At 38.0% G+C, this 11147-nt stretch overlaps 1 protein-coding gene across 7 annotated transcripts in view; it reads left to right on the top strand.

Annotated features, from left to right (window-relative positions):
- Nucleotides 1–2690: 2690 nt before the first annotated feature.
- The window catches only part of MYO6 (myosin VI), a gene marked incomplete at its 3' end in the record, with an annotated part of 76242 nt that continues 67785 nt past the window's right edge, over nt 2691–11147 (top strand). For 6 of the 7 annotated variants that reach the window (XM_080616225.1, XM_080616224.1, XM_080616223.1 and 3 more), the window contains exons 1-2: nt 2691–3267; nt 9306–9375. In XM_080616225.1, coding sequence (XP_080472351.1) covers nt 3151–3267; nt 9306–9375 — 187 coding nt within the window. In that variant the 5' untranslated portion in view covers nt 2691–3150. The remainder of the gene's footprint in view (nt 3268–9305; nt 9376–11147) is intronic. The other variant, XM_080616226.1, reaches the window with a different exon arrangement.

Below are 11147 nucleotides of genomic sequence, written 5' to 3'. Positions count from 1 at the left end.
ACATGGGGGAAAAAAAAAAAAGGCAGCTTGTTGCCACTCATTCTGTTCTATTCTATGATTCTATATCAGGTAGTTGAACTTTGAACTTGTTTTGTTTCTGTTCACCTTAAAATGCTGGGCTGGAAACTGGCTATTGAAGAGTTGGTTCAGGAATAGACTTTGTGCGTCTCTCTCAAGGGTGGTGGCATATACATCAGATGGAGGGGTAGATAATAGAGCAGATATGACCTGCTGTGTTTCAGTATCCAATTTTAATGTGCTGCCTGTCAGAGTCCCAGCTGACAGAGGTGAAGTGGTGCCAAAACCAAAATGTTACAGCTGGTTTTGTGTCACTTCTCAGGCAGAGGACTGTATTTTTTAAAAGGAGTAACTACTACACTTGTATTTAGATGCTTTCACCCAGTGGCTTTTTAGACACTTGCAAAGCCTCAGGTATTTTTCTTAAACATGCCTTTCCTGGTGGTGGCTGAATTCAGTCACTGCTCTCTCCTTGAAGAGGACTTCTGTTTTCTTTTTTTTTTAAACTTGTGACGCTCCCCAAGAATAATTTATTCATAAAGCATGAGGTGCTCTTAAGAATATGTAAGAATGCAAAAGCCCATGTCAGTGAGCAAAGTAGAAGCCTTCGGCTGCTAACTGGGGAGGTTGGATTCTAACTTTTGGCAGAAATTTTGGCACTAATTCCAGGGTTTGTTTCTTGCGCACCAGAGTTACATCCAGAGCCCTGGCCGTGCTACTCAGGATGTAAAAAGAGAGCCTTGTTTTTAGTGGTTGTGTGACATATCACTTAAGTACTAATTTGAACTCGCATTTTCAAAGCATATGATAGGCTTGTGAAGAAATGAAGGCCTGGGTATACCCAGAAATAAATTCAGCTGTTTAGCAGCTGTGCCCACAATGGCAGTTGTACTCAGAGGTCAGATCTGGCTGAAAAAACCCCACCAAGCCAGAACTAAACCCTAGAACTGTGGTGTACACTAGATCTGATTTACAGTATTCTAAGGTAAAGGCGAAATGGCCAACAGCCAATTGTGAGTGAATACAGATGTTGTTTAACAGGATTTATCATATGGTGCTGGTGACACATGATGAAGATGATGGTGTTTTGTAGAGTTCATGGGATGTGGCAAAGTGTGTGAAGTAAATAGAAGGGAATTTAACACTTGAGGTTTTAGAACATAAACTTTCTATGAGCAGTTAAAAGAAGTTAATATGCTCTGTTTATGGGGGAAGAGTAAACCACAAGCTTTCTTGTGTTGAATATAATGTTTAAATAGCAAGAATTACATGACTAGAATACACTAGAAACATTTGTTAAAATCTTCATGAACTTCTTAGATCCTGAACTGCGTTCAAGGTGGGGAAGGAAAAATCTGTTTAACTGAGTAGATTTAAACACAAAACCAAACACTGGTGCTAAATTCAGTGCTCTATAGCTAGTTTTTTCAACGCTACTTCATTTAAAAAAATTTTGACTTTGCATTCTGAGTCTTTGCTTTAGAATTAATTTTAATCTGCTGTTATTTCACATTAAAGTTAACAGTAAGTGGTCTTATTCCTTGACAAGATGCTAAGATGAGCAGCTTTCTCAAAATGGTCACAGCAGGCGTTTTCCTTCTCTTCAAAGTTTTCTAAAACTCCTTGGAGGCAGCAAAAAGCAGGTCATGTACAGCATGTCCTGACATCCTCTATGGGACAAGAGTGTCCTTTTCTACTCTTGGTTGTACAGCTTTCTGATGGGCCGATGACTCTTTTTCCTTGCTGCTGCTTATGGCAAAGAGGTTGGAGCTTTCGTTGGTAGTGAGAAATTTTGGAGCTCCTTTTTCCTTCAGATGTGGGAAGAAGAAAAATGGGGGACGTTTCCTAGCTTACAGACTCTTGGAGTTTGCTGCCAGGGTTTTCTTTGCTGCTTGGCAGCCTCATTTTGTTCATGCTGAGAGGGGTAACTTACACCTTGGTAAAATGAGATACTTTTTGCTAATTTTTGGAATCACTGAAACATGTCAGTTTAGTATGTGAATGTGTTTTGGAAAGGAGTAAGAAATGGCCAGGAGGCATGAGCCTTTCAAGCTGTGTGGACTCTCTATTCTTATTAGGGTAAGGACTATAAAATAGGCTAAACCCCCCCCCCCCCCAAAACACAACCCAAAAAGGAGTAATTCAGCATATTTAAAATGGCACCATTAGCCATTCAGAGTGTGCCAATCCTGGCAACTTTCCTGGTCAGCTTAATGTGCATTGCATGCAATCAAATACCCCTTTTAATTGGGAGCTTATTTAGCTGCATAACTTGAGGAACCTAAGGTTTGAGTGTCTTGATCTTTGCATCTATTTCATTTGTACATCATAGGTTCTTCTGAAACAATTTCCGTATTTTTATGGAAGGCAAAGTGGGTGTTCCTTAAAAGGCAGAGTTGTAATGTTACAATATCAGAGGTCAGTCTCTCAAAGTATGATAAATCAATTGTGAGTGAACATATTTGTGGGTTATTTAGAAGCCATATGCCCAGGCAGATGAAAAGAGTGAGCACATTCATTCGTCTCGGATGACAAGAGACTGCATTTCTGCTCACATGCCTCAACATGTGCCCTTTAGAAATTCAAGTATTTGCACAGCAAATCATGTACAGAGAAATATCCATTAGTCGTATGACCCCATTGCATGTACATATATATATGTGTGTGTCTGTACAGGTGTGTATATATATATGTGTATATACGCACTCCTGAGTATAGCCCTAGCTTTGAATCGGTCTTGTATTTCTAATTTGATCATGAGATAGACCCCCTTTTGGTTCACAAATTAAGGAAAATGGGAAAAAAGCTGAAGAGAGCAGTCTTTTCCCCAAGTTTGAGGGTCCTCCTGGGCACCCCCACCGAATTTGTCTGTTCTTGAATCTTCTCCATACTTTCCAAGTCTGAGGGTATTCTCTGTAAGCAAAGCATTTCAGGTTGGATAAAGGGTGGAAGAGTCTTGTCCTGACAAGCTGGCTCCATTCTACAGGCGGGTTCCTTCCACACTGACTAATAGGAATAAACATCATACACTAAAGTCTGTGTGGTGAATCCTGATAGCTTACTAAATTTGTATACAATTTCTTTTATATTTTTTTTTTTTTTCCTTACAGGAAATACTGGATAGATCGCACAATGGAGGACGGGAAGCCCGTTTGGGCTCCACACCCAACTGATGGGTTTCAGATGGGGATGATTGTGGACATTGGCACTGACAACTTAACTATTGAACCTTTGAATCAGAAAGGCAAGGTAAGTGCCTTGCAACCAAAGAAACAGAGAAAAACCTTACAGAAACTGTTTTACCTGTAGGCCATATCTTTGCAAGTATCTACAATTACACGCAGCCTGAAAGAGTGGAAGATCAGTTTTCCGTTCTAAGTTTGGCTAAGTGTGTTCAGCTTTAGCTTGCATTGCAAATGAAACATTCCACTGATAAGAAGTGCATGCTTTCTGGCAGTTATCTGCATGTGCTCATGAAAGAGAGGAGGATTGAATCTACACAGCCATTTGATTCAGTATTATATACTTTCTTCTCAGCTAGAGACTGGTTAAAAGCCTACTGTTGAGATTAATTTTTGTCTTTTCCCACACAGAGAGTGTCCTGCAAGAGTGTGCTAGGCTCTGGTTTAGATTAGACTCTTTACTGTTAGATTGATGAAGATTGAGAGATGAAACCTTTAACTTCAAGTGCCTTAACAAGTAACACAATGTCAAACAAAGGTCCTATGGAATTGCTTCATCAAATTAAAGGCAAAGTAAATGTAACTTCTAAAATGAAGTCATAATTCTAATTAGCATTTTCCAGCTGCTTCATTTATCATTACATCTTTCAGATTCATAATTAAATGTAAGCTTTTACTGGAGCCACCTTGTATCTGTCAATTACCCTAGTTCAGATGGTTAGCATCCTGGTTTTTACTAGCTGGAATAAGATCAGACACTGTTGTAAAAGTTGTGATTCTGGTCTTTGTGAATACGTGGTATATGCCCTTCCTAATGTATTTCTTCCTTTCTGTATCTTCAGGTATGAAAAAGACAAAACGGTTTTTGTTAACTTCCTTTTTTTATCTCAGCAGTAGTAGAGAATGTCTTGTCACAGGTTAAAAGGTTATGCAGCAGTCCTTCCTTTCAGGGGAGGACTTCTTTTTTTTTTTTCTGCATCTTGGAGAGGAAGTTGATTTTGCTTTCCTTAGAAATACAAAGCAATTGTAATGTCTGATTTTTGTGCATCAGAGAGAAAGTCCGCAGGTTTAGTATTAGCAATATGCATTCTTCAGTTTGGGGAAGAGCAAAATTACACAGACACAAATATTAAATATTACAAAGCTATGGCTAAGTAGTCTTTAACTGCTTCAATGATTTTGACCCCCACTTCTATTTCTGTTTATATTCCCAAGTGATTCTGATGTGATAAAGAGCAAAAGTCTGTATATTGAAACTGAAACAGGAAATAAGCAGATTCTTGAGTCGCTCTTTATTTCTGACATATGTTCATTTCAGACAGCATATTAAAAGAAAAAATATTAAAATACCAGTATTTTGCTTTATGGTTTACAATGAACAATCTATTTTGTCTAAAAAGTTTGTTATTCTGCTATTGGCTGTTTTCTTGAATTAAGCAGATCAATTAAGGACTTAATGTTCCCTCATCCAAGGGAGCAAACACTTCACAGTTTAAATACCATAGAGATTACAGTCCTATATTTCTAATTATCAAACATCATTATATTAATAGAGGTGAAGTAAAACATTTTCTTAATTACTTTCTCAGTCTTTTCAAGGTGTCATTGATTTTTTTTATAGTGAAATGTTTCTTATTGTTTTCTTTTTAAGATGACTCTGTTCTTATGCACTTAGAACATTAATTTGAAGTAGTCAGCATTAATACCCATTATTATCAACTTTGTTTACATAAAAAGGTAGTTCAGAAGTGCTCTTCAGTAAGAAGGAGTGATCCAGCAGCTCCAAGAGTTGCCCATGATAATTACAGGGAGGAGAGGAGTAAGCTGATCTTGTAAACATATCCGGGCAGTGTAACTTATTATTATTTTTTAATCTGGGTCATTAACATGTCTTACGTATTCTCTGTAGGTGCTGGTAGTTTACCAGAGCTCAGAGGTAGGAAAGGAAATGTGTATGCATATGTTTGATTATTGCCTTTTATACCACTTAATGGTTAATCAAAGTATGTTAAGAACTGCAAAATATGCTGCAAGGCAGCACTTTCATGATGTCCTAAAATCTTCCCTGCTTTCCCCACCCATAGCTAGCTCTGGCATTGCACAGTAGCACCCTCTCAGCTCTGCCTGCTGAGCTGTATGTGATACAGCAAATGGGGTCAGAAAATGGATCCACTTCAAGAAGGAAGAAGTGGGAAGTTTTCAGAATGGCAGCAAGCAGTGGCAGGAGGATGGAAGACAGGAGGCCAGTGTGGCCATAGATTGCTTTGTATTATGAAACCAAGTTACGTAGTCCAGACTGTGTCAAGTTGTCCAACATGTTGATTTACTTATAAACCAGCAATAGCAGTTTTGGGTACCACAGAGTTAACAACAGCGTTTACATTTCCTTGCAAAGGCTGAGTGTCTAAAGAGAGGTGAGGATCTGAGTCACCCAGCTTGCACTGTACAAAGAAGGGTAATCCAAGCTGTAGAAGCATGTTATCAGAACAGAGGTTGCATGTGTTGCATGGCAGGAGCTACTCCCTGAAAACTAGATCATTGGCTTGCAAGGCTGATAAGTACCAGGACAGGAAAGAAAACAGAGAAACTGGAGAGTGGTTTGCTAATGAGTGTGGTCCCACCTAGGACCGTGGGGCTGGCAGCCCTGACCTGTGCCCTACCAGCAGTCACACAGTGTAAAACGGAGGAGGTGGGTAGAAAGGCAGCCAGTTAAACTCAATTAGCTTATGCTTCTACTTGGAGCGTACTTTTCTGGATTTACTGGGAATCCTAACCTCAGATCCTGTTGCATATACCTTATTTTGTTTTGTTGCTTGATGCTGTAGCAGGGAGAAGGTAGAGGCAGGGAAATTGGCAAACAGGGTATTTACTTTTTTCTTGGAGGTAGCAAATCTAAGTAAAGCAATGGGTAAGAGATGCCTCAAAGGGACTTGCACCCTAAGATGCCATCCTGAGACCCTCGTGGCACTGAGGAGTGAAGGTCAGCATTTCCTAGACCATCAGCAGTAATGAGTTTCTGGCAGTCATGGGGAAAGTGTGTGGTAGTGTGGGTGCTTACTGTCACCCCTCCTGCCCTCAACTGAGTGTCATGGTGTGGCTCTGGGCCGGTTCTGAAGGGTAGCGCTTTATGGGGCACCTGCTCTGGTATGCTGTGAATAACCAGAAAGGTATTTTTCTAGGCTAAGTATAAATGAATAAATGTACTTTCAAAGTAGGGATCAGAATGTCCAAAGTTCAGTGTTTCAAACTAAGGGCTGGGTTTGCTGTTTGTTGGGGTTTTTTTTAGCAGTTAGTGCAGCTTGCTTGCACGAATGAGACATGTTCTTGTCTGTCTTAGACAATGTTTTGTACTGCTTTAGGTTGGTCTGTGAAATACAGCTGAGAATGTCTTCTGTCTGTATCTGGAAGGTATAAAGGGAGGCATGGTTACACGTATTGGATTACATGGTAGAAAGAAGATCCTGCTTGAATGGAAAGATATCATTTTTCACTCATCTGGTTTCTGGGAGAATAGTTAAGATTGCCATGGGATTTCAAGGGCTGCTTCATTACAAAGAGGAAAAAATACCCTAAACCCAACCCCTACAAAAAACCCTAAACCCACTCTTTTGCCTCTTGAGTCCACTTTATTGTCTTATAATATTAATAACTTCTCCATTTTCTTAGAATAAAATTGTCCTAAGCTGTGTCTTAATGCAGAAGTCTTCCACCAAATGCCTGAAGTGTTTCCTCCTTGTAATAAATGCCTGTTTTAAAAAAAGGGACAACTTAGTAAAGAATTTTTTTGATAATTTTTTATTGATAGACCTGGGATACCTTGCCCATTTTGCTATTTATTATATTATATTTTAATAGTAATTGGCAATACTTGGAGCTCTGCATGTCCAGCTAGCATACTTGCCTACATAACAGATAATCACCTTACATAAAGCAGTAGTCCAATTGTGACACACAGGAATGAAATTCTTTGCTGACGTAGTTGAAACTGGGCTTCATGTTCTGATCTAGAAAAGTCCAACAGAAAAAAACAGCTTTCAGATAAGCCACCTTCATATTGCTCATTTGTTTTATCACTTCTGGAATATTCTAGGAATTAATATACAATTCACACTGAGTGTAAGAAATGAAGGAGGAGAAACCAGGGTGAATTCTCATTTTTTTCATTGAAATTTATCTTGAATCAGAAGGCTGACTGGTGAGCACATTGAAAAACCTCTTCCTTCTTCTTCTGGGACAGATCTGGTATGGCTGGCTTTAAATCCATGAAATGTTAAAAACATCCAAGATTTGTGAAGAGTCTTACAGGATAGCTGGGTATTGTTAGTTCTCTCCTGTGAAAAAAAAATGTGTCTTTGTTAGTGGTTAAACTTGCGTTACACATCAGCAGACGAAAAGTGAAGTTAGATTTTCATGGAGTCAGTCATACTCTTTTTAAACTTTTCTACTGTTTCATGCACAGGGAACAGATTACAAGGGAAACTTGTGTTCAAATACATCTTTACCCAATGAGATACACATTTATTGTTGAGAAAATCGCAGAGAAAAATTATTATAATAGTATGTTCTAACTGTAATATTGTGAGAGGGAGGAAAGGGCAGGGGGCTCTCTGCCCTGCTAAAACTCTGAATAGCGGCTGGCAACTTTCTGAGGTAGATAAAGATGTTCAGTTCCTCCCTGTCTCCACCAATCTCTGATAAAGGATATTTCAGAGGAGGCTGGTCTGATGGATGTTCAGATATTCCAATGTAATCAAGCAGCTCCATTTCCCTTAGGAAAGCTTTTTGTGCATATTTTTCTTCATTAGATTCTGATAACAGGATAACAAAATACAATTTATTATGGCTACGAATTGCATACTTCATGATAACTTTGTAGGGAAGGGATACTGTTTTCCTACTGTCATCAACTAGTTCTGCTCTGAGACATTTTAAACCTTTCCCCCTTCAAAGAGAGTTGGAATTTGTGAGTTGCTCCTGATGTGAGCTACAAGAGCTCACATATTGTGTCTGTGGCACTGAAGTAAAGATGAAGCAAGTTGCTGTCTTTCTCCTAAACTTCCATGTGGGATGTTTCTCTTGGGACTATTTTGCCGAGTACAGTGTTAAACAAGCAAACATGTTTGTTTATTAAGGTCGTTCTTCAGATCCAGTTGGTTGCCTTTTCAAATATTAGACTAGACTTCTTGTCTCTGTTTCCATGGGGGGAAAAGGAGACTGTGCTTGTGGCAGCATGGCAGCTGTTGTGTTTGATTGGTACAACAGGGTTTTTGTTCATTCATAGGTAGCTCAAACAAGCTATTACTACAGTAAACAAAAAAGTATAATTAAACGCATACCTCTTACAATAGATATTTTTGTGCAGATGCTGTAATGCGTGTGTGTGCTAGGATGTTTTTCCTTCCTTTTTACAACAATATTAATTATGATTTCTGGAGAATAAAGAAGAAACAATGTTGCTTTTGTTATGATTTTTTTCCAGTTGGATCTGAACACTTGATAAATGGCTGTTTTGTGTAACTGGAATACAAGGGTTGAAGGAAGGTTTTGGTTTATGTTAGCATTGATTTACTGAAGAAGAAAAACCAGCAAGCAACAACCAAAGCTACCGTATTTGGTGATACAGAGGATACTATGTATTGAACTTCTATATTATAAGTAGGAGTGTTTTAAAACAGCATATGATAATGATAGCACAGTCTCTCGACTGTGTAATTTGTTTTTAATTCTTTGTGCTGCTTTGGAGAACTGAGGAAACTGTCCTTTACAATGCTGTTACCTTTCCAGTACTTTTTTTTTTTATCCTTATTTTTTATACTACACAATATTACAATATAAAGTTTGGAATTTAGTATCAAATATTAATGCAATTAAATATGTGTTACAGTGACTACATTTTTATAATGTAGTGTAGCCATGTAAATGCAGCAGCTCTTATCTCCATGTAGTAACTCAGTAAAATTTCCAATGCTGAACTATAAAGCTGACAACTTCATTTTAAATCACACACAGTCACAGTGCACTCACTTTTATCATTGTATCCGGACATCTTGGAACTGTTTCTATTTTTATGGAATTCTGACAATGTTGATATTTTTCGTCTAACAGACTTTCCAGGCTGCTATCAATCAAGTGTTTCCTGCGGAAGAGGACAGCAAGAAGGATGTAGAAGATAATTGTAAGTTACGAATTTTAAAAAAATTATGCATTTGGAATAAAAAAAAAATCTGCATAGAGGAGAATATTGTTTCCTTACAAGCTTCCTGTTTCTTCCTTGTAGCTGTCATTTTGCTTCTTTGCTTGAATTTATTTATGACCTCTACTAGTCCTTTAAAGGTCTTAAAGTCAGCCCATTTTAAATATCATTTATTGTGGTTTTTGGTTTTCAAATGGACAATTTAGAGGAATTCATAGTTACATTATTCCCACTTACAACTGTTACTTGACTTCAGATATAGCTCAGATATTCACCTGACTGCATCAGGATCAACTGCATTCAGCATTATGACGGTTAAATTTATCTTTTATAATGCAGCAAAAGAATTAGTTGCTTTATCAGCAGTTGTATTGTACAGCATGTACAACATTTTCCTGCATGTTTCCGATTTCTCAGATAGCATTCCCATGGAAATACAGGTAATTGAAAATCAATTTTAAGATAACCTTCCCAAAACTGGACATGGGAATCTGGACCTGTTGGGGCCACTGGAAAAGGAAAGAAATTATAGTGAATTGGATATAGGAGTACTACTGGAGAACAAGTTTTGAGGTGAACTTGTGTAATGAACTTCAATGTTGATCTGCAGGGCTTTTATTTAGTTAAATATTTTATAGTTAGATATGTGGACAGAAATGCACAGTATTCAGATCTGTAGAGGGGAGACAGAGTACTGGGTAAGGTCTAGCATCAGCTTTTAGAGAACTGTTACATATTTTGCTGATGTTGCTCTGTGTGAACAAATCACAGAGATTTTCCTGTCTTGAAAACCTGATGAAGGAATGCTTTTAAATGCTTCCTCTGGTGTTTACTGGTTGGTTAAAAGATCTACCTTTGTAAAAGGTAGGCAAAAGTATCTTCTATTGGTCTTCATTTAAAATAGATGCTAGGACTTTGAAAGTTGTTTAGGTTATTTAACCACAATTCCTGTTTTGGAATAGGGGTTAGTATTTATATCCCGTGACAGGAAATACAGCTTTTACAGCTGTTCCATGAGAAACATGAGACCTGGGGCTTATGATATGACTTAGATGGTGTGGTGTCGTTACAGGAGGAACCAAGCTGATAGCGTTGTTTCCAGTTGCTTATATTTTTACAAACATTATATGGGTTGAAACTTTTCAAAGCTGGTATCTGTACTCTCTGCGCATGATGATTGCTAGGGAAATGTATTTAATCTGTGCATCTGTCACAGTGATTCTACATGTCCTGACATGTCCTAGCACCTCAGTGTCCTAGTCAGAAACTGAAATTTGGAATCAGATTATGGATATGATTTGAGATTCCAGCAAAAGTCAATTAAATCTAAACACTTCCTATCAGAGAAAATGTCGTCTTTGACTTGCTGAGTAAGCATCTCCAGGATGTGAGAAAGTTAATTTTCCTTCTCTGTAAGAGAGCATTTGTGCTGAGCATCACTGATCTTTAAGAAAATACTTCATAAATACTGTATGCTCTCAGTCTTTCTTTGTAATACTGCTCTGAAAAATCCTGAAAGACTAGTTAATAATATACTTAGCATTCCAACCTATGCATTAGTGATTAACTCCCTTCTGGGAACTAATTTGCTGAAGTATTGCTTTTTTTGCACCCTTAGTCTTCCATATTCCACATGCAGTAGCTGCAAGGGGCACCTTTTTGAGAATCTAACCTTCCTTAAATGTGAATTTTCAGTAGATATTGCAAATAGTACAGAGACAAAGCATTTACTGCCTGTTTTTGGTTTTTTTTTT

The sequence above is a fragment of the Psittacula echo genome (genome assembly GCF_963264785.1).
Source record: "Psittacula echo genome assembly, chromosome: 4".
Classification (NCBI taxonomy): Eukaryota; Metazoa; Chordata; class Aves; order Psittaciformes; family Psittacidae; genus Psittacula; species Psittacula echo.
This window is presented reverse-complemented; position numbering and strand designations above follow the sequence as displayed.